Source organism: Drosophila takahashii, chromosome 3L (assembly GCF_030179915.1).
Source record: "Drosophila takahashii strain IR98-3 E-12201 chromosome 3L, DtakHiC1v2, whole genome shotgun sequence".
NCBI lineage: Eukaryota > Metazoa > Arthropoda > Insecta > Diptera > Drosophilidae > Drosophila > Drosophila takahashii.
This window is the reverse complement of record NC_091680.1, coordinates 10,805,026-10,828,688: the sequence shown is the minus strand read 5'-3', so window position 1 is coordinate 10,828,688 and position 23,663 is coordinate 10,805,026. Positions and strand designations below refer to the sequence as shown.

Below are 23,663 nucleotides of genomic sequence, written 5' to 3'. Positions count from 1 at the left end.
AGCCGGAGCAGGGTTCAGGTTCGAACCAGGGTTCAAAAAAATAAATTTTTGTTTAATGAAATAATAAAGTCAACATTTATTTCCATGTATTTTCATTGAAATATGTACCATATCATTAATAATAAGTAAAATTACAAGATTTTTGATTTATAAAGTGCTTACCAGTTAAGGCAAAGAGTATATACTTTTAGATTTAATCATGTAATTTTAACGTGGGCATACTGCGAAAATATTTGAAAGATGATAGTTATATATTATTAGATTGTTTGCATAGACAAAATATTTGAGCATTTTTATTTCCCTTAGTAAATAAATTCTATGTTAATATGATCAGAAAACCCCCCACAATTCTGAATAAAAAACCCGAACACACAAATTAAATTTTTCGTGAACCGAACCGAGTATCAAAAAAAAGTTCCGGTTCGGTTCCGGTTCAATTATAAACAAATTCGCCGCTCCGGTTTACGGTTCGGTTCGTTTTCTAAAAAAAAGTCAACCACTCTGGTTCGTAGTGGTTCAGCTCCGGAGCAGTTCACAGCCCTGGTTTATATTACTTTGAAAATACAAAAAGTAAAGAGCACTCATGTAAACAATTTTCAAGATTTTCTCCTCTGGCTGAGATCCAGAAAACGGAAAAGGCATAATCTAATGCCAAACTTTGGCCACAAAAACTCAGTCGAACTGAGTGAATGTGGGTGCGGTGGTTCCGCCCCAACAAAAACGCAACTCCCCACACGAAGCCGGGAGATTTATCTTGGCCTTTTGCCTGCATTCGTGCCAGGAAAATGGCATATCAACCTGAGAGAGGAGAAAGTGTAGATGCAAAGCCGGGGATAAGCCCCAAGTCGAGTCGAGTCAAAGTCAAAGTAGAGTCAAAAGCTGGAAAGACAAAAGACCAAAGACAATAGCTCGTTTCCAATAAATTGATTAAATTTTATGTTGCATTGTGGGCAGACGTATATCTCTCTCCCAGGCTCCATTTACATACGAAGAGCCATGTTACGTGGCATGTCAATCGTCAAAGGCCGTCGTCCACGTCTGATCGATTACATTGATGAATGAATTTCAACAAGCCATTCGCATTACTGGCCGTCAAACGAGAAGGACACAGGCTGCATTCCATTTGCCAAAGCCTCGAAGCCTGGATGTTTGGATGCCTGGCCTTATTTATTTGTTGCAAGCTGTCTTTTAAATAAATTCGTTGTCGAAACGTCGTTGATCCCTGTTCGATGGCCATCAGAGTTGGTTCCAATTTAATGAACTTTACATTTCTTGCCCCATTAGGAGGCAATAGTTTTGACACCTTTACCTATAAGTAGGGGCCCCCAATCAATATCAATTGATCCCCCTTTTTCCTGGTTGAAATGACGAACAAATCGCTTGGCTGCCATGCAATCATTCAATTATAATTTGCAACAAGGAGCGAGATCTGCAGGTCCGCAAATAATAACGATTTCGTAGCCAACAATTGGATGACTTGCCACGTAGCCTGGATGGATTGTTGCAACTGGCAACTCACAACTGGCAACTAGCAGCTCACAACTTGCAACTTGGCTAGCTAACGAGTTCGGCCAGCAATTTTCGTCCCCAATCGAATCCAATCCGAATCCGCGGCGATCCAAAATTGCTAGCGCTCAACTAAATCGAAACGAAATCGAAATAGAAGAGCTAGTCGCGAAGTCAGAGCTTCCCGCTCCGGGCAAAAATAATTGACATCTGTATAAGTCTGCTATTTGCTATTTGAGCTGCAGTCGGAACTCTGCTGCAGTGGATAACTGGATAACAAGTGGCCAAGTTGTGTTGTCCGCGAGTTTGTCGTTATCTGGCTGCCTTGCTGTCTGTCTATTTTTCACCTGCACTCCGATTGCATTTCAGCTCTGATAAATTACGCCAAAAACTGAAGCAAACTCACACGGGGAAAAATATGGTCACAGAAATGTTATTTCATAATGTTTTTACCTAATGATTAAAAATGCATGTAATAGTAATGAATTGTTTCTGAATCTATATTTATTTATATATTTATCTTTATATTTAAAAGTTTTTCAGAGTCACATTCTACATTCCGTCTTAATCCAAATCATCTTTTAATCAAATTTATTAAATTTTTATTTTAATTTAAAAATTGGGTGTGAAAATTCTAAAACTTATTTAGGTCTGTTTTCTCGTCCGGGATAAATCCTTGAAAAGGCATGAGAATTCCGAGTTTAAAGCATACTTTAAATTTGACATAAGGACTAAAAAACATCCTTAAGAGGTTCCATATGCATATAAATTAAGCCTTAATCATTATTTTTTTATGATTAAAAATAGAATATTTAAAAAATTAACTTCTCTGTTAATGAAATATCCAAATAATTGAAGTTAATTTTGTGGTGACACTCATCCAGGGAGTGCAATCTTTGGGAAAGACTCTGCGGGAAAGTGTCAGTCAATGATTTGACCCAATGGTCCATTGGTGGACCAGCCCCTTGTAAAATGAGGCGGCGCTTTCTAATCGCCGCCAAATGGTGGCCGGGCCACATGTTGGCATGTAAATGTTGACAGCAACATGTTTACCGTTTGCCTCTGTTTAACTTAGTAAAACACCCTACCCGTCCCTCTTCCCCTTGCCTCGAATCGCGTTTTAACAATGTGGAAACTTTTGGCATTTACATGAGAATTGTAAGCGCAAACATTTTGGTTTTTTTTTTCGTCTTTATCCGTATCTTTTCCTCTTACCCATGCACAATATGAGCATAGAAGTTGTCCGGCAAAAACAAGATGCAGCTGCCGCTGCTGTTGCCATTGTTGTCCGTCTTGATGGTTGAGCAACAAATTGAGTCTAATTAATTTTCAGCAAACTGCAAAGACTGAATACATTGTCTCCCCTCTTATACCCTAGCCAACTTGGGTCTAATTAGCGTGGTCAGTAGATGAGAAAGGCTTTGTAAAAGACATTTCTCTAAATGAAAGAAAGTTATAACACACAACAAAATATATTATGAGCATTATAATTGGAAATACAAATTTTGAAACAAATATTCCCTTAAAAATAAATACTTTTACCATTATGGACTAAAATTTAATTTGGTTTTTAAATTATTTTCTGAATTTAAAGACATTATAGATAATATACTTAAATCTGTAAAAATCTAAACAATTTTTAGCTAAAAAATCTTAGTTTATTTTAAAATAAACAGAAGAAAATTGTATTTCTTTAAATTATTCACTGTATTTTATTTTATTTAATTTGCATTTTAGCAATAAAACAAATATGTTAAAAATATGCCACTAATACTAATTCTTAACTAACATAATTAAAACAGAACAATCAAAAAAAATTCCAATATTTCTAAATTAATATTTCCAAATAATTCTAATAAAATATATTTAAAGCGTATTTAAAATGCCCCCTAGCTGCATTTTCGATTTTCTCCCTTGCTCCGTCTTAACGGTAGATGAATGTTTGAACAATGCACTGCCATCATGTAAAAAATAACCACAGCGGAGCAGCTGAAAATAAATAGTTGAGTTCTCGAAAATCTATGCAAAGCGACATCAAAAGACCAAACGGCCATTCAGTTAATGCCTTAGATATGCAAATCACCGGAATTCTTGGCTTCGCTGGCTCCCAGTTGATTGGCTGCCTCCATAAGCCCTGCTTAATTGTTGCATTTCCATAAAATGCGAGCTTTGTTGGGCGTTGAAGCAGCTACCGTCAAAGGAAAGTGAGCGTGGAAAGTGGAAACATATCCATTTATGATTATTTTGTTTTTATTTCTTTTATATTTTTTAGGTCTCTGTGTCAGCGAAGGGCGCTCTTTGGTGGGAACCTAAAACTCGAATTCGAATCGGAATGAAACGGTTGCGGCCGCCAAATTGACTTCTCGTGTCGACTGTTGCATGCCACACCCAGGGACCAGAGATATCGCCTGACAGCCGGCAATCCGCAGTTTGCAGTTCGCAATCCCCTGACCGGATAGCCATTGGCCAATGGTATCTGGTATCTGGTGTATATAGAGTACTGATGGCCAACGCCGGTGGCGAAAACTCAGCACTCGCCTTGGCTTATCACTCGACAGGCGACGCTGACAGGCGACAATTTGCATGGCGACCAGGGGATCACAGAACACTCATTACGAATGCGACAATCGCCAGTTGCCGGTTGCAAGTTACTCGTTTTGCCTTACCAATGTATTGCACTAAAAAAAAAAATATCCTAAACTTTAAAATAAGAATGCAAGCCAGTAGCTCAAACAGTTATCAACGAATTTAATGAATTTTCACATTCCTAGACTATTCCGAATTATATTTAAATTTTTAAAAAATGCTTAAGAAAATAATATAGATATTATCTTAGGTAAATAAATCAGTCAAAGCTGTTACAAGTCTTAATTTTGTAGCAAAAAAGAAAAATAAATATAGCAGGTACACTTCTAAAAATAAATAAAATACATTCTTTGAAACCACGAGCTTCATTCCATTTATTATCTTAATTGGTAACTAAACCATTACAAGTCTTAAGTTATAGGCAAAGAAATTACGTATTATTCTTTTCAAACCCCTTTATAAACCCCAACCTTCTGTTGTAATACCAACAATATGTCTCTACCACTCTTCTTGGTGACACTCTTTATATCTGGATCCCTGGGGATTCCATTTCGTTCGGGACCAAAGTACCAGACGGATGACTATTATACCTATGAGGGGATCCAGGAGTATCTGAAAGGCCTTGCCTACACTTATAGCAACCGAGTAAAGTTGACGGATATTGGAAAGACCTACGAGAACCGAACACTCACCACCATTACCATTTCAAACGGAGATCGGCGGACGGGAAAGAACGTGATCTTTATAGATGCCGGATTTCATGCCAGGGAATGGTTAACTCACACAGCTGCCTTAAATATCATTGATCAGCTGGTGGTGAACTTTAAAGAGAACCAGGAACTGCTAAAGGATTATGATTGGGTTATTCTACCCCTGGTGAACGCGGATGGATACACATATTCCCGGTCAGGAAATGTGTTCATAAATGAAACTATCACTTGCAATGAACCGTTAACTTCAGATCATCAGATTAAATGCTGGCGGAAGAACAGAAAACCCAGTGCTGAAGATTGCATCGGCACTGATCTTAACCGAAATTTTGAATATGATTGGGGCAAAGAAGGGGATATTAATGATCCATGCTATCTCGCATTTAAGGGTATTTCGCCATTCTCGGAGCCCGAATCTCAAGCTGTAAAAAGAGTGCTTCTCGATCTGGTGAAATCGGGACGTGGCATATTGTACCTAACGTTTCATTCTGCCATTTCCCTGATTTTGTATCCATGGGGCTCAAATGGGTAAGCCCTACATAATATATTTATTCTTTAGATATCAATATTGATTCCATTTTAGAGACAAGGCCGAAAACTTTAAAGAGCACGAGGAGGTGGCTGAAGCTGGCGTAAATGCTATGAATTTTAGGTTCCCTACAAATTACGCAGTCCTTCCCTCATTTGGTCTATATCCTGCCGGAGGAACGTCAAGTGACTATGCTTACAAAATTGGATTTCCCCTATCATTCACTTGGGAACTTCCGAAAGCACGAGGAAATTTACAGTTTACATTCCATCCACCAACGAAGCTCATTAAGGAACTTGTTGAAGAAACTTGGATTGGTATGCGCGCCATTGCTAAGAAAGCTATAGAAAAGTATCCAAAAAATAGGAATTCTATAAAATCGAATAATGAATAATTCTAATTGGAAATAAAAAATATTCTGGTATTTTAGGTGTTGTATATTTAGTAAAGTAAAGTAACTTTTTTTCAAGTGCATACTTTCCCAACAGCAACAAGTTACAATCGTCATTTGAAGTATCTGCCGCCGTCTAATTGGCAAACTTATGGCACTTTGGCCGAAGAGATACTTTTTTCGATTTGCGGGGCGTATGAGTAATGTCAGGTCATCATTATAGCGGCCACAGCTGCATTCCTACCCCTCACCCAGGTCAGACCAAATGAAATGCAAATTTTAAGTGCAGTCCCCTGTGCTGCTGGAAATGCAGTCGAAAACTCGAATATCGAACTGGATATCGAACTGCAAAACTGAAAACTGGACTTGGGCGTGTGGTTGGGGCAATGACGTGGCCGGATTGGTTTAAAATAAATGTTATTATTTCGATAAGTTGGCGTGTTTTTGCGGCTGTGCCCACATTTAATTATGCCACAAACCGGCCAGCAAAGGAGCAAAAAAATAACGCCGGCGAACGGCGAACAGCGAACGGCAACCAAAATCAATATCACTTCGTGCCGAGTTTTTAATGAACAATTGTCGGGGCACACAATTTTAGCACATTGTAAATAAGCAATTGAATTGGCGCTGGAGTGGCGTTGCAAGTTGGAAGTGAGTGGTACGAGCAATGATATCTGCTCTCTGATCCCAAAAAAAAAACCGAGTAATACAAAAAAACAACCCGGGCGCAAGCCTCCCGATAGTCGTCGCCCCCATTTGGGCTGCATTTCGCAGCCTGTTCGTTTTAATCAAATTCACATTAACAACGGCAAAGACTGCAACAACTGCAGCAATTTTAGCGCAGCTGCAGCAAAGAAGGCAAGTCACAACTTTGTATAAGACACGCTAATAACTTGCCTCTCAAATCGGGTATAATAGACCAAGTGCTATGGTTGAGCGACCAAGTTGTAATGGAATTTCGAAAACAAACACAACAACTTTTAATAACTTGACTTTTACAATCAGTAACACATAAATTATTAATACAAAAATAAATATAAATGGTTAATATCAATAAAATAAAGAAATTAAAATTTTAATAGTTCTTTGATGGAATTTAAATTTTGATATATCAAAAGATTAGCTTTTCTTAGTATTTTTCTAAGAAATTAAAATTTGTATGGTTCCTTCATGATATTTAATATTTTTATATTTTAAGTTAATAAAGGCTCTTGAACATGTGACAATTAATCACATGATAAATTATTCTAAGTCTACAAGGATTCTATATATCATATATATTTTTCGTTCTATTTCACTTGATATATATTTCAAGTACAATAATATCATTCCATACTTTGCAGATTCTGTAACTCCATTAGGAGCTCCATTTAAATCTTCATTTATCTATCCCACGGTACCTCCTCTGACGATCGGATCGATCCTAGTCCACGTTCAGTTATGGATTTCTATAGTTTTTTGTCTCGGTACACGCCCCAAAAGCAATGGCAACACAATAGCCGCCTGTTTGGACAAGTTACCAAAAATAGACCAAAGCCGGTGAAACCGAGCCAAAGGCTAAGCCAACTCAAATTGGCTGGCAGCTAAGAAAGAAAAAATGTTATGAGCAAGTCTACAGTGCGGTGGTTAGTCGGAAACTGCCGATAATTGCTGTGTGGTTTTATGGTCGAGAGTAATTCATATATAGAAAATAGCTAGAGTGCAATTCACTTTGGACATTTACGGTGATGGCGAGAAAACCGGACCAAAAAGAGCACCGATAATTGAAAATGTAGCTCGAACTCCGAATGAGTTTTCGCGATAATTTGCATGCCCAAGGTTGACGCCTCTAATTGCAGGCATAGAATCGGTAGAAATTGCAGGTTTATGCGTTTCCGAATGCCGGTGGTTCGTTAAGCGGATCTGACAGTTATTACAATGCAACGCCCCTTAATGAACTGAACCCTACCCGTTGGTCTAGGACGAAATCATATGGCCACATGGCCAGATAGTGATAAGCCATTTACGCGGACTGGCTCGAACTTGGTCTGTAGGTAGGTAGGTAATCGCGGCTGCATGTGGCAGTGCAATTTATGGGATCAACAGACCCGTTAGTGCCAAATTACAAATGGGCCCATGGCAGCCAAGTGCAAAACAGACGTGGCAATAACCAACAAGACATTAACCCGAAGCAGCGAGTCGCGGCGCATGCCTCGATACCTCCGATACCCCTTCGATGCCCCGATGCTCCGATTCCTCAATGCCTCAATGTTGCCCCAGCTGCACTGCGTTCTGGCCGCATATGCTCCATCGCCCAATAATTGCCAGCCTCAAATCTGCTCCCCTCCTTACACTAAAAAAAATAAAAGCTCTAGTTTTAATTATTTTATTTTAAGACCAGCTAGAAAATTTCTTACAATGTTTTTGGAATTTTTGGAATTTTTAAAGCTTTACCATTGCTTTCTAAGAAACAACTCTTTTTTTTTAAGTCTAACCTACAAAATCATATTCCTTCCATAAGAGTATCAAAAAAGATTTTTATAAAATAAAATGAAAACACAGGTTTTGGCTATTACAATATTGTTTTTTAAATATTTAAAAAATAACATTTTACAATAAAAATTGTTTCATTGTAATGTAATGTGTAATGTTTTTAAAATTTAAAACCTACAGTAAAACAATTTTTTTCCTTAACTTTGTTTTTTTGCCGAAAATCTGCTTAATTTATAAATATTTTAGCACAAATTCCTGTCATATTTGCCGAGTGCAGTTGCACACAATCTTTGGGGAGCGGGAAGCTGGAATCAGAGCCGCCGGCGATTTGGCCAGATACGAGTGCAGTTGCAGTTGCAAGTTTCGGAGCTCCAGCGATCCAGCGGATTGCCAGAACGGCAGACACGGCAGAGCGTCAAAAGGCCGGAGCGACGGACGGTCGGTCTGTCGCTGGCCACAAAAGCATAAAACAATAAAGTTGGGCGCTGCGCAAAAGAATAATCGCATAAATCATGCGGACTCGCGGCGGCGTCTAAACTCCACTAACGGCAACGAGGCTAAAACTCCGGAGCGGAGCTCTGGAACGAGAGTTTGGCCGGCACAGTGGCCAACAAGTGATTGGATTGTAAATTTTCCTTGTGATATAACTGAGATTATGTGCTAGTAAAAGAAACTATTATTGCAGCGCATTTTTTATTACTCGATTGCTTTCTTTACTGCTAACCGTTTTTACAAGCTGCCATGAAATACCGAGATTGTTTTCCAGCAGGATATGCATATAAATTGCTGAGGGTGGCCTCGAAAAACTTAATTAAATATTCAGTAGTTTTAGTTTAAAAAGTAAGGCGTTCGCAATTCAAAGTAAGATACCATTCATATTACAACAGCAAAGAAAAAAGTTTGTTTGAAAAAAGTTTACAAATTAAAATCAAATTAATTTATTTATTTAGTTCAAAGATATCACTTTTTATTAACGCTTGCATTTGAAGTAAAAAATATCAAAAATATCAGAAATAAGTTTTTATAATTCCCTAAAATTCAGTGGATTAAGTTTAGCTGAATATTTTAATTCTCTGCCAAATATTTTTCCATCGATCCCAAAAGCTTCAACTGCATATTGAAAAAGTTTACAATCCAATAAGAGCCTAATTGATGTAGTCGGCTCAGTGATTTTGGAATAAGTCGAGCTAGATGCTCAGATGTGCAGCGCTAATCCGCGTTGACAACCGGCCCATTGTACTCGAACGACCTGGCCCACTGTGCCACAATGCAGCGGCAACACTTTTCTTGCCTTAAGCCAAATTTATAGCGATCTAAGTAGGTATAAAGCGCTCATTTTGTGGCAACAACAGCAAACTTCAGCGACGACGACAGCGGCGACTTCGTTACGTTTTCGAGGAGTGGCCAACAGGAGTGCGGCCTTTGTTTTGGCCAAAACCAAAAGCCCCCCACCCGAAACCCCACCGAAATCCTTCTCCGCCTTCTCTTATTGTTTTTGCCTTTGTAATTTCTTTATCCCGTTGGCAGTTTGGTTCTCTACGGCCAAGAACAATAGAAATGCATTGCACGAAAGCCGCCAGGAGAGAGCGGGCCAAGAAAGAGAGAGCTGATGCTGGAGCTAAAGCCCAAAAAACCTGCGGCTAACACAAAACCGTTGACATGTACCGGAAACAATTCCATAATTTTTATAGAAATTGCCTTGGAAAGAATTCATTTTCTTAGCTTTTCGGTTTGACCAAAAAAAAATTAATTACAAATTAAAAAATGAAATTACATAGTTAGGTATTAGTCTTTTTTATCTACTTTTTTTTATATTCTTTAAGAAGTTATATTTTCTTTTATAGAGTTTGGTTCTTTAAAATTACCTTTAACAAGAAAGGAAGCTACCTTCGGCCAGCCGAAGCTTATATACCCTTGTAGATAAAAGAATACTCACTCGGTGCAGTTCCAGGGATTCCAGATTCAGCGTTTCGATTTATTTCAATTTTGTTTTTAAGTAGTCAAGAATCAAAACGCCTACTTCCTACAAAGTTAAAATGAATTTTCTTATATTTGTTTGGGAGCCTTAAGATATAGTGGTCCGATCCGGCTGGCTCCGACATATGTACTACCTGCAATAGAAAGAAGACCTTCGGGAAAGTTTCATCGCGATAGCTTTAAAACTGAGAGACTAGTTCGCATAGAAACGGACAGACGGACAGACGGACAGACGGACAGACGGACAGACGGACATGGCTAGATAGACTCGGCTATTGGTGCTGATCAAGAATATATATACTTTATGTGGTCGGAAACGTCTCCTTCACTGCTTTGCAAACATCTGACTGAAATTATAATACCCTCTACAAGGGTATAAAAATGTTTCATAATTATTATAGACCTGTATAATATCAAATATTTACAGTTGTGATACCTAATTAAAAAAAAAACTAGTATTAAAATTAAAAAAAATAATCTTTTAGAAAATTTAAATAATTTTAAAAAAAATTGTAATGCTTAGAAATCAAACTTTCTTTCAGTGCGTTAGAAAGCGGGCGCGGTTGCATATGCACCCAAAAAGGGGGAGGGCCAAAGGGAGGCTGAAAGAGGGTTCCTACCTCTGCTCACTCGTGCGCGATTTTAAAAGAACTTCTTGCCGGGACTTTCAGTTCGTTTGCCTGCTCGGCCTTTGTTGTGGTAAGCAGTTGGCCAACACTCAAAGGGTGGGGAGGGGGATTGGGAGGGGGTGTCGCTGGATAACTGGGACAAAGTTTGGGCCAACCGAAAAAAGAATCAGCTTAAATCAAGAGTGGCCATATGCGGTTGCTCAAGGGAAACGGTTGCTCAACAAAGGACGAATCATTAGGGCACGGTAAAAAATAATACTAACATTAAAATTAATTAGCACCAAAAATAAGTGATGACCCCAAAAAACTCTTTAAAGAAAATGTATAGAAATAAATTTAAATGATTAATTTTTTTATATATTTTTAAATCAACAAATGGATAACCATTTTTTAGCTCTGCCCCAAAGACAAACAAGAATTTCCTTTTATTTGATTAGCTGAGGCAAAAGGCATCCGCCTCCGCCCCCGAGTCAAAACTAGACAAATGGCATTCTAATGCCTCCCAATGGGGGTCAATCTGGACAAGTTGTTAGAAAGGTAGAGGGAAATCAGGAAAATCAGCCATTAATCACTTGATATGACAAAATGCAAACCAAAGAAATGGAACGGATCCTTTGAGAGGGTTTTTAGAGGGGCAGAGGGCCCAAGGGGCAACTGGGGTGTTAGACAGGTCAAACCGGTTTAATGCCCATGCTCCATCGCCTGATCCTCCCTTCGGTTCCTGCTACTCCTGGTCCTCCAACCTCCTGCTCCTTGCCTCATTATTATGCGCGCATTGTGCGTGGAAAGGCAACAGGAACTGGGCATTGCACATGGGCATAGGAATTTCTGAGGCCCAGCCAGCGAGCCCAGGCCAAAAACTTGAAGCGTGCTCCGATTCTCAATTGCAGTCGGTAGTATGGTGCATATGCCTCCAGGGACAATTCATGCAGCTCACAGGCGGCAGGGGGGCAAGGGGGCAAAAGGGGTTCGGTTCGAGGGAAATCGTAAAAGGAAGCCAGCCCGGCAAAACTGCAGAGCTGCTGCAAAAGTCGCAATTAAACAAAGCCCTTGCTGCAAAAACAACGCAACCCGGTGGCAACGTGTTGGCATTGCATGTTGCCAGTGCAGCAGCAACATCGGCAGCAGCAGCAGCAACTCCGCCTCAAAGGACGACTCTAAACGCATTTCCGCCAACGACGTCGCATTTTGCATTTTATGCAAAAATCGCCTATCGCAGCGATCTGGTTTTGACTTTGGGAGGCGACCATCTCCATCTCCATTCTCCATTTCCATTGGCCAAATGTGGGCTTGTCATATTTAGTTGGCAGTAGGCTGAGCAGCAGAACAAAGCGTTCGCCATAAACGCTTGCAAATCGCCAGCAAATCGCTGGGGAAACGCTTTGCTCGCCAAGCATGTTGCATTTTAAAGCGTTTTTAAACGCTAACAAAACGGTACGAAGCCGTAAAGGCATAAATACTTTAAAAGGGAAGAGTATTTGCATTTATTCAAGGTATTTCGCAACGGAAAGAGAGAGCCTCTTATATTCATGCTGTTACCAACACACTTTCCATATTGAAATTTTGCAACAAGAAATAAATGTTGAGATTTTCACCTCTGACACATTTTTTGGTGTTTTATTTTTATTTATAAGATATTCAGTCAAAACTCACAAAAATGTATTTTTAAACTATTTTTTTAGTTTTCTAATATTACAATAATATTTACTTTAATGCTAATCATTTACTTATTATGAAAATTCACATTAAATACTCCTAATTAAAAATAATCTCAAAAATAAATAAACAAACTTTATAGAACCTTTTGGATATTTTTTGGGAAATCTTTTTCGAAGTAATAAAATCTGTGGCCCCCATAAATGATCCCCAAACAGCTGTAGTCCCCTGTTTCCCATCATTTCACTTGGTGTCGCCATAAACCCTTTCGGCTTGGGATGGAGCCAAAAATTGCTCAACCAGCCCCACTCACACTGAGCCCCAAAAACAAGCTGCGGAGCCCAGCGGTTGCCCCAATTTGGTTAAAAAACTTCAGATGAACTGAGGCGTGGAAAAAATTCACTGGCCGTGTCCACAATGCAAATGAGGTCCTTTCAGCGATCCTGGACATTGGCGGTGCCTCCAACGTTTTCCATATCTCCATCCGAGGCCTCATCATCATCCTCGTTGCTGGTGACAATTTAACACAGAAATTCAGTGAAGCGTCAACTTGGGCAGGCATAAATTTACAACATTCACCGCTGACAACTCTCCCCCATCGCCGATATGTGCTTTAATTTTCCTTTTTCTTGCAGTTTTTCCTTGCTATTTTGCTTGCTTTTTTTTTGTTTTTTCGCCTGTGTCGCTCATGCTCCGAGTCAGTGAAGCGGAAAACTTTACAATCCATCAAATTAATGGAGCAATGTGTCACGAGGAGCACTCTGGAGCTGAACCCTCGCCTGGATTCCCCGTCCACTTCGGACTGACAAACCGAGTGATACTGCTCCTTCTACTGTTCCTGCTGCTGGTGAAATGTCATCAACTTGAAATTGTAAATCAAGCAAAAATTGATTGAACAAAGCGCTGCGCTTGAGGAGCCAAAAGAACTGAACAATGAAGTTAAAGGCCCGGGGAATGGGATCTATATCTATGGTAAACTATCAGTAAACGGAGGGGAAGAGACTCTGACAATCTGTTGAATAGATTTGTGCACAGATTATGCACTTCCACCTTTCGGATGGCAAACGTCTGGGGATGAGAAATCGAGGCTTTGTAGTGCAGATCTATGTTGGCAGGGGAATTAGTTCAACAATCGTTCAACATTTGAGCTATAATCTAGAAATGTCCTTCAATAAGCATGTATAAAAAGGAAATTTAAGTAATAGTTATATCTTTAATTTTATTATGGTCTATTTGTAATTATTATAATTGTAATTCAGGAAATATTATATTTGAATTAAAGGAACAACAACTCATTTAATAAACAATTGAAAACGCTTTTAAAAATTGTTTAGGTAAATTAAACGTTGTTTTAATCTTAAAATCTTAAAAATATAACATCTTAATCATATTGTCAATTTATAAAACCAAATTAATAATTATTGTCTTTCTTTTTGCTTAGCCTAAGATCCGTATTTTCCAACTACTCATTCTAGTTTTTTACATACAAAGACTATTTTGTTATGTTAATAATTAAAATTTGTAACAATACATTTATCCCTCTGCAGTCTCTAATAGAGCTGCAAACACCAACTGGCCAATTACGCATATTTTAATGACATTTTAACAATTGTAAATGTTGTTGAAATATATCGATTTTATGGGATGGTTGCTTTTTACTATTCAGCGCATATAAAAAAGAAGTCAATCCATTAGTAATTATTAAATCAACAAATCCATAAATCTCCTTTCGACTAAAATGTGCCATAAGATTGTCTACTGAAAACCCAACCTCGGGGCAGTGACAAAACTTTCGAGCCTTTCACCGGGGACCTGGTAATATAAAATACAATTAACACAGTTAATGTGCCGATGGGTCAGCCCACGTCTACCAAAGGAGTCGAAAGGCCCAGGGAAGTGAAGTGTCCCCACCTTGTCCAGAAAACTGGGAACCTGCGACCACCTTTCACCAACAGAAGTGCAGACTTTAAAGCAGTTTTCTTGGCAGCGCGACGAGGGCATAATGAAAGTCCTACGCCGATGCCATGGGTGAAAAACTTTCGCAAATATGCAAATCGTCCCACTGCCATTTGCACGTACAAATGTAACGTACATTTTATAGACTTATCACGCGACACGCGGCGGTACGACGAGAGCGGTCCATAAATCTAAACGATATGCGCCCCATTGCCGCCCACTTGCAACTTGCGATTTGCAGCGTAGCCGTCGCTGCTGTTCATATGGCTGTTTGTCCTCGGCACTGAAAGAAAATAGGACGAATTTTATTAGAGAATATTTTTAAATTTTATATTGAACTAAAAATATATGGAACTTTTCAAAGTTTAAAGATATTTACAAGTTTTTCTGAGGCAAAGTACCAAGTGTTTTTGGTATATTTAACAAATACTTTTTACCTTTTTGTTTCTTCTTATTTAACACCAAGAAAATGTTATTTCTCAGAAATGTAGACATTCGTTTGGTATGTAAAAATATTCTATTAAAATCTATTTTTTTTACATATTCTCCCAATTCTAAAATTATCGATTTAAAAACATTAAAGCTTGGTTAAATGCGTGAAAAATATAGATCGATAAGGATCATCTACTTCAAGCAATTTTAAACTTATTTAAAAATTCTGAAATATTTAGAAAGTAGGTACTTTTCTGAGTGTGATGTTTGTGCTGCTGCCACTGCCTCTGCTTTTGCTGATGTCGCCGTCGTCACGAGTGGCAACAATTAATTTTCATACGCAGACGCAGTTGGACGGCGTGGCTGTGGGGCTGAGGCTACTCTACTGGCAGGAAAGTCAGTCCTGAAAGTCGGATCTCCAGACATATAGACAGACTCAGACTCAGACTGAGGCCCACAGAAGTCAGACTGGCTGGCAGGGAGCGGATGCAGTTTTCGGAGTCTTCGCCGGGGCGACAAACAAATTGCACATCGATGCGACTGAGATGGCGACTTGTGGCATTCTAGGAAAATAAATTTAAATAAACGCAGAGTCCTCTCGCCGCTGCTGTTTTTCTCCTTCCTCTGTTTCCCAGAGGACGTTGCGATAGCGAATAAGAATTGAAAATGCAAATTTGCGCGAAAATAAAATCAAGTGAAGTGGCAAGAGGCCGAGGAGTGGAGTGGAGTGGCATGGAGTGAAGTGGCTTGGAGTTCGGGCCACAAGTGTTTTAACAATGTTTGCATGGCGCATTACGTGATTTGGCCACCGCCCACAACCCCCTGCTCCCGCATCCTCCTCCTTCTCCGTCTCATCCTCATCCTCATCCCAATCCTCCCACTTGGCTGCTCCTTGCGTGTTAGCACCATGTTCAAATTTGAATAAAACGCAATGCGAAGACAGCGAAAACAATGAGCAGCCAACTGCGGAGATCTGATGAATCTTGAATACACTTTAATTGGAGAGGGAATCGGTGCAATTAGGGATACTTTAGGGAGTTTATACCATTTTGAGGGCCCATAAATGCATAACTTTACATCTGTTTAGACTCTAACTTTTAATTGGAATAATTTTGTATTAAAATAAAAATCCAATAAGTAATAACCAAGTAACCAAAAAGTAATTACTTTGTTTAATGTGTTTTAAAAATTTTAAATATCTTTATATATAAAATATATAAAATCTATTTATTTTGTTTTACTTTTACCTAATATTACTTTTTATTTACATCTGTTTAGATTAGCACTTTTAATTGTAATAATTTTGTTAATAATTTATTCTTAACTAATTAGTAATTCTATGTTTATAAACTATTTATTTTCTTTTACTTTTACTTAAAATAAGTAAAGCTTTAATTCTAGTTCTTTTTATTATTTTGGGTGATGAAATCCTTAGATACCAACAGTTTTAGGCGCTTCAAGGCAAGTTCTTTAGCAAAGTGGAGATATCCTTAGTTAGGAACAGTATACCAGCGATAAGAACATCGCATCGAAGTGGGTGTTGCTGGCGGCTGCTACCACTCGAACCCATTGACGCCTCTGCCTTTGCATTGGGTCTCTTGCTGGCTATCATCGCCTCTGTGCTCCGAACTCCCATTCCCCCAATCAAACCCACCAACCAACCTGAGTCCCCCCTCCGACGTCTCTTGTCGTTGGAGCGACACTTTCGGAGACGCTGGGCGTAGATAACATTCTTGGCCGGCGACATTTTGCATGTCTGGAGCTACCTTCGCGTCGCGAGTCGATAAATTAGCGCATGCATCTTCATTTCGATGGTCGCAGGGTAGTGCATTAGTCCCGGTGAAAGGCTTTGGCCGGAGACCTCGGGCCAAATCAAGAACAATGGGGACAGGATACCCACAACTCCACAACGTTCCTTTTTCCTTTCTGCTGCTGCTGAGTCATTATTAGAATCTGCAGCTGCGACTGCACCGGCGGCTCAAATCCAATTACAATGCAGAATCAGCAGGCACACAATGGTTAGGGTTTGTTGGAGCCTAAAACTCTGAACCTGAATCCAGTATCAAGTTCCCTTCACTCTCTTTTCCCCCATTTCAATCGGCAATTTGGCCTTAACTTCGGACATGGCCGAAAGCCGCTGGCTAGCATTGTCCACTCTCCTCGTGGGCCTTTTTGCTTTATTATAGCAACGCTTATACAGATTAGAATAAATCAACTTGTCCCCCCGCGCAGACTAGACTCGTCCTGCTCTCGTTTTGCTTGTCCGGCGATCGGAAAACGCTACCGGCAACAACAATCTCAACTGGCCAGTTGGAGTTTGCAGCTGCATTGGAGGTTGCAGAGGGAAAAATGCTTTAAAATAGTTATTTTGGGTTATTAAAAAAAATAAAATAATCTCTGTATGTAGAGTACTAGCATGGGTAGTTGGGAAATGCGCATCCTGGGTTAAGCCAAAGATTGTTTAATTGCTTATTTATTTAATTTGAGTTCATAAATTTACAATATGATTACAATTTATTCATTCATTACAATTTAAAAATATTTTAGCTTTAATTTTAGGCAGTGGGACGTATTAAACAACTTGTAACTGCAATTTTATCTTTTTCTTTCAGTGTGGTATCTAGAATCTAGACCCTGGACTGACCACCCTACTCCCCAGATAGTTGGCCGCGGTTCCCCATTAAGTGCGCTCAGACCAAAAGGATGTTGGCGGAGATAAGCAGGCAAATAAGTTGGCTTACGCTAGAAAAGGAATTAATAATGCAGAAATGATGGGCTGCTCGTTTGGTTGCAGGTTGCAAGAGGACCGGACGACGAGGATCGGAAATGCGAAACCGGGTAATGGAAAATGGATGAAAACAACATCCAAATGATCTTTGGAGGAAATCGCAAAATGGATTCACTGCTCACTTGTGTGGTTTACTGGATTTCCTGGAGCTGCAACTTGGCTGGGGTGTCATATATCATTCTATGGTCATTAAAATAATATTCTCTCTCTTGGTTATTATAATTTTATGTTTGTACTCAGCATATGGTCAAGAAAATTATGGGTATAATAAAAGTATCTGCTTCTAAAAAAACGAAATTTGTACTTTAGTACATGATAGATTTTCCAAAAAGTTGTAGATACCTTTTTTTGAAAATAAGCAAATTTTTATTAAGATTGTCTTGAAAAACAGGGGTATGATAACAATTTTTTAGATACCATTATTTAAAAATAAGCTAATATTTTTTAGGCACCTTCACATATACATTTAATATTTAAGATTATCTTAGAAAACAGTGGTGTTCTCATAATTAATATCAGTCCAGAGCTTTATTATGTTAAGAAATGTTTTAAAACCCTTCCGGGAAGCCATATCCCACAGTTAAATAAAGAACCCTGAAGGTTAATGTTCTGTCCGAAGCATCGGAGAACATAAAGTTCAACACTTGGCCGACTCAGCCGACCCAAAGCAAATCTTACAAATTAAACGCATTCAAGTGCAAGATCCAGGAATTTTGATTGGGTCAAGCGAGTCGAAGGAGTCCGCGCGGTAGCTGAAAAATGCCATAACAAAATGTGTCAAGTGCCAGACATAAATGCCTAAGTAAGAGAGCTCGGAGGAGCATTAAGAACAGAGGACCCCGAGATGCGGGAACAATACAATGCCGCGCTGAGTCTTCTTGGTTGGTTTTTCATGGGCCTGCGGCCTTTTTGCTGTTTGCACTCGCCATTCGACATGCGGATCCTCGAATCGGATCGCCTTGGATCCGCTTGAATTGCCTTCGAACAATAAATTTTCGGTGCGTCACTTTTTGTTTGCTTCTCCAGTTGGCAGGCAGGCAGCCAGGCGCTTTTGCTTCTCCTCTGAGCTTTCCAATTAAAAATGCGCAATTGGGAGACCCAATCGCTGTACTTATTTGTAAGTTGCACGCATGCTCCAGCTTCTTTTTCTTCTCATTCCATTCCAAATCCACGAAGACCGACTGCTCCCTTCAGAGTTTCCATTAATTTACATAAAAATATCTTAATTGCGAGCCTGCGACGGCGGCGATTCGAATCGATTTTTTTTTTGCGCCTATCAATGCCATGTCATGTCGCCGACGCCCTGAGCTGAGAGCCCTCCAAATGCACAGCCAAAAAAACTGGAATATCGGTTATACATATTTTATTCAGCACAGAAAACAATTTTTAAAAATATTCGTATTTATGTTATAAATGATTTAAATTTTGTATAGTCTCTACAAGAGATTCCCTGTCATGTTTTTGTTTTATCTTAATTTTTTTTTTAATGTTATTATAAATATTTTAAATAAATATGTAACCGAATTTAAAGTTCTTTGTTTTAAATTTCACCTAGTGAAAAATTAGTTTTATGGAATTAATGTTCTTATAACTCTGAACTGATAAATCTAAATTAAACAAAAATAAGACAGCCAAAGAAATTAAAGTTAGAAAGTTAAAATTATATAAAATAATAAACTTGCCTAATAAAAAGTTGCTAACATTTTTAAACAAATTAAACATTTTTTTAACACCTTAGGGTAATTTGCTACGTATAAAATCAGTCCTTTTAAGATAATTAAGTGTTTCGCTGAGTGAACTCGCCTCTTTTCAGACAAATTTGTGCGACTCCACGTCAAGATCGCCATCTCGATCCACATGGCATCCACATCCGCGGCATCCGAGGCAGCAACACATGTCGGGCGACACTTTCAACCCGAACCCGCCAGTTGTGGAGCATCCGAAGTCCATGGTCCGATGTCCAATGAGCCCGACTCCGACTCTTTTGTCCATGCATAATCGCTGATAAATGTGACTTTCGGTGCTGCAAAAATGATTTGTTGATAATTAATGCAGTCGATTGGGGGGAAAAAACTGGGGGACAAACCACCCGAAAACCCGTTTGCCTCATGCCGCTAAAAAAAGAAAGAAATATATATAAAGAACAGCAGCCAGCAATTTGTGCCAAAGTTGTTGTTGCCATTGCAATCAGGCCTTAAAGGCAATCAACGCACAGTAATTCATGCCGCCTGACAGCACCAGCTCCATTCTCCAGACTCTCCATTCTCCAGACTCTCCATTCTCCCAGCTCCATCTCCAGATCCAAGTCGCCTGGCCCCCCGAACCCAACCGAAAATAAACCGAGTGAAAATTTTTTCCTAGTTTTTTCTGCGCCTTCGTCACGCAGCTAATTGCAAATAGCGGAAAAGGGGGCGGTGGAGTGGGTGGGGGGCCAACATGATCGCAATTAATGCGGCTAAAGTTAGTCGGCTGCTTAATCGTGGTCACTTGATCAATTTAGCACGCAATGCAATCGAAGAGGGAGAGAAATTAAGAAGCTGGAAAAGGAATGGGTAGCAAAAATATTTAAAAGACCAAAAAAAAAAAAACTAGAAAGAAATCAAAAATATATTAATGTCTAATTATTTAGAAAATCCGAAAAGAAGAGTTATATTATTTAATTTGGCTATTTTTTTCAAATACCGTTTAAAAATTGCTGCCTATTCAATAAATATTGAATGCTTTCTAAAAACATGCTTATATAACGATTTTTGTTTTAGAAATGTCAATAAAAATCTAGAAAATAATTTATTAAAATTAAATTGTCAGTCTTGCCCCAAATAATAATATCGCGGAAGATAAAGATCGATGTTCCGTTACAAAATAGTTACATTTACCATTTGTAGGGCCGATTACAAAATGGTTGAGGCCGCCACAAAAAGGAAGGTCGTCCTCCGCTTCAACGCCAGATCTTCAAGGTCCTAGATGCCCACGGATAGCGTCAGTTGCATAAATTCACTCGTGATACCTGAAAACCGCAATCCTAATACTTCCTCCGACCTTCAACGACCGCCATTACGCAATGCGCTTCGATTATCGAAAACTATCGGCTTTGACCATCGAAATTTCAGCCCTGGATAAGTTTCTTGAAAGAGTGCCTAGACAACCCTGGAACTTCTAATTTACGTCTTTCGTTTTCATTTCCCTTCATTTCAATTTCAATTGATCGATTTTTGCCATGGACATTACGAAGGTTAAAGTAGAGATGATAATCATGGCCCAGCAGGTGTGCAAGGATGCGGAGCTGTGGCAAAAGAGCATTCAAATGGGTCAAGTGACCCTGCAAAGGGTTAAGAAAATAAACCTTAGGCTTTTCTCCACCGAAAACCTCCTGAACAATGCCGAATCGCGATCACGGATTCAAGCCACGGAGAAGAGGATCAGTAATCTGTATCTGCGTCTTCAGAGTCCTCTGACAACAATGAACAAAATCTTGGAAAAGCTAACCGAGATTAGGGACAACACTGCGCGGATGTTGAATCGTTTGACCCTCTGGATGGATGACGAAATCATTTCTCAACACCAGATCAGCCCCAAGATCATGAGTTATCAACTTCTGGAGGCCCTACAGTTCCTGAGCCAGCGATATGATGCAGAGTGGGAGGTCAAGGAGGTGGTTGTCAGTAAGTACGGCATCGGGCTCAGGACTAAAAACCCTCAAATTCTTTCAATACATTTTGGTTTTGAAACGTTATAACTTTGAGATAATTTTAAGAAATATATAACAAAACTTGAAAGAAAAAACTTAAAAAACATATATATTCCGATACAATATAATCCTATAATAATCGTAAAACTTCTCCCAAATGTATCTTGCAGATGATCTGGAGAAAATAAGCAACGCCAACGAGCTGAAGTTATTGATGGATAGCTGGAGGATTTGCAGCCATGCTGGAGGTCAAGAGTTCGCCACTATATTGTGCGATTATTATAAGATCGTCGATCGCTCCATTCCTTTGGTAAAGGCTTCCTAGTGCGAAGATACCAAGTTCGGGATACCATAACCAAAATATCTCATGTTCACTACTCATAAGAAAACCACGTTATGTTTTGAATTTGATGTTAGTTTTATTTGAAAAATGGTTTTTTAGTTTGTATTTGTTATCGCCTGCTTGCCAAACAAATCTATAATCTGTAAAGAAAATACAAAAAATTGCATTTCGTTTGTTTCAATTGTTCTCTCTTTTTTTTTGTCGTGTTTGCTTTGCACATTTAAAATTTGACCCATTTTTGACCTTTGCTATTTGCTCATCGATTTTGCTCTTGTTTCGTTTCTGACTTGGTAGCAAAACAAAACTTAATTGTAATTTTACTACAACAACATTTTGTTTTTGCCCATTATATAATATTTAATTGTATATAATATATATAATATGCAATTCTGTAGCTAGATTTTGACATTCATGTTCTCGTACCCAATCTCGATACATATATATATATGTATATATATAGTGTGTATGGTGTCTATAACATGCGCTCATTTGTTTTATAAACAAATGTCTGTCTGCATTTCAAATTGCTCCTCTTCCATCGTTTTTCGGAATTTTTTTTGGGATCGTCTCATTGATCGGATCCTCCAAACTAATTTAACTTAATAATTGCATACTTTTTAGGCTAGGCTAGTAAATGGTTTTCCTCGTCAACGCTTAATGCACTTTTTTGTTTGTATTTTCCTTTTACTTTTTGTGGTTTTTCGGCTTTTTTATTTTGTTGGTTTAATCTTTAATTAGTTTCCAAGCCTTGAACTTGCCCTTAATTAACTTTACAATGAACGTGTGTATAACTTTTAGTCGCTCGCTTTCCTCAACTCCATTTCCAAGTGAATTGTGGTTCGTCTTTGTCCTTAGTTTAAGCTAATCGTTATTTAGAAAATTTTCAACTCGTAAACTGAGTTTGGTTTATTAAAAAACTGTTCCCATTTTGGTTTTTAATCCATATATATTTTTTTCTTGTTTTTTGTTTTCTTTTTGCTATGAATGCTTGTTGTCAATTGTTGCGGTAAATGTTTCGAGTTGGTTTTTTTTTGGTTTTCTTTAATCATTAAACATTTGTTGTGCTTTACACTTAATTATTGCTATAATTATTTGCTTTTATTGGCGCCCGGGGACTTGGATTTCCCGGGAAATGAATGAGAGACTGTGTGTGGCAACTGAAACCTTAGCTAGGAAAAACTCGGCAAGCACGATAATATCGATTTCTAGAAAATGATTGTAAGCGGTTCCTTATTTACAGCGTGCACTTGCGTGATATATAGATATGGATGATCTACGTGGGATCGGGATCTCGGGGGTCTGAGCGATAGGATACGGAATAGAATGAAATGAAATAATGAAAAATAATCAGATTTGCAAATAAGTTCGGTTTATTACACAAATAATAGAATACTAAATGAAATCGAAACTACTTAAAAGATATGCATGTTGGGGGTGTAGTGTGTGTGTTTTATGTTGGTGTTGATAATTACTAGAAAACGTCTTTGTAATCGTAGGTTTTGTTGTTTACACAATTTATGCTAATTAAAATACACAGGTAAAAATAATTTCATTGTTTAATAATTGTTTTCCATTTTTGTTTACTTAATTGATTTTGTTTTAAACTTAAGCCTAGCGAAAATCGTTTCAACGTGCAAAATCAATTGTGGTTGTTGTTGGGCTGTTGGTGAGTGTAGAAAGCTTTCCCGTTCTTTACAAGCATTATTATTAATTTGTACACATTTTCGTTTAAGTATTTCATTATTAGAAAATTGGCTATGTGAGTGGTGTGTGTGTGTGTGTGTGTTTTTGTTTGCGGGTTGTGTCCGGTATCTGTGTGTGAAGAACAAATGTTTCCCTAGGATTATACGAATACAAGAGACAACAAAAAACACACGAAAAACACGAAATTAAAACTCTTCCTAACGCTCATCCTAACTCTAAACCTGTCCTCGTCCTCCTCTTACTCTTACTCCTACTCGTCGTCCTTCAACATCTGCGCTTGGCGTCCAGATATATAT

The 23,663-nt window shown here is 38.6% G+C and overlaps 2 protein-coding genes and 1 long non-coding RNA gene across 3 annotated transcripts; 2 read left to right on the top strand and 1 right to left on the bottom strand.

Annotated features, from left to right (window-relative positions):
• The first annotated feature begins 4,584 nt into the window (after window positions 1–4,584).
• LOC123003062 (carboxypeptidase B1-like) lies at window positions 4,585–7,074 on the top strand. Its single transcript, XM_070214447.1, has 3 exons — window positions 4,585–5,330; window positions 5,386–5,434; window positions 7,066–7,074. Exons 1-3 carry the CDS (start codon window positions 4,585–4,587, stop codon window positions 7,072–7,074), a joined length of 804 nt encoding a protein of 267 aa, XP_070070548.1.
• A 7,025-nt stretch (window positions 7,075–14,099) lies between these two features.
• LOC138912830 (uncharacterized) lies at window positions 14,100–17,888 on the bottom strand. The gene is made up of 3 exons (XR_011418389.1): window positions 17,755–17,888; window positions 14,368–14,695; window positions 14,100–14,268 (listed from the first exon to the last, which is right to left on the bottom strand). It is a non-coding gene; the product is annotated as an uncharacterized lncRNA (long non-coding RNA).
• Window positions 17,889–20,717: 2,829 nt separating this feature from the next.
• On the top strand, window positions 20,718–21,807 carry LOC108058840 (uncharacterized). The gene is made up of 2 exons (XM_017143795.3): window positions 20,718–21,294; window positions 21,491–21,807. Exons 1-2 carry the CDS (start codon window positions 20,850–20,852, stop codon window positions 21,643–21,645), a joined length of 600 nt encoding a protein of 199 aa, XP_016999284.2. The 5' UTR covers window positions 20,718–20,849; the 3' UTR covers window positions 21,646–21,807.
• The last annotated feature ends 1,856 nt before the right edge of the window (window positions 21,808–23,663 follow it).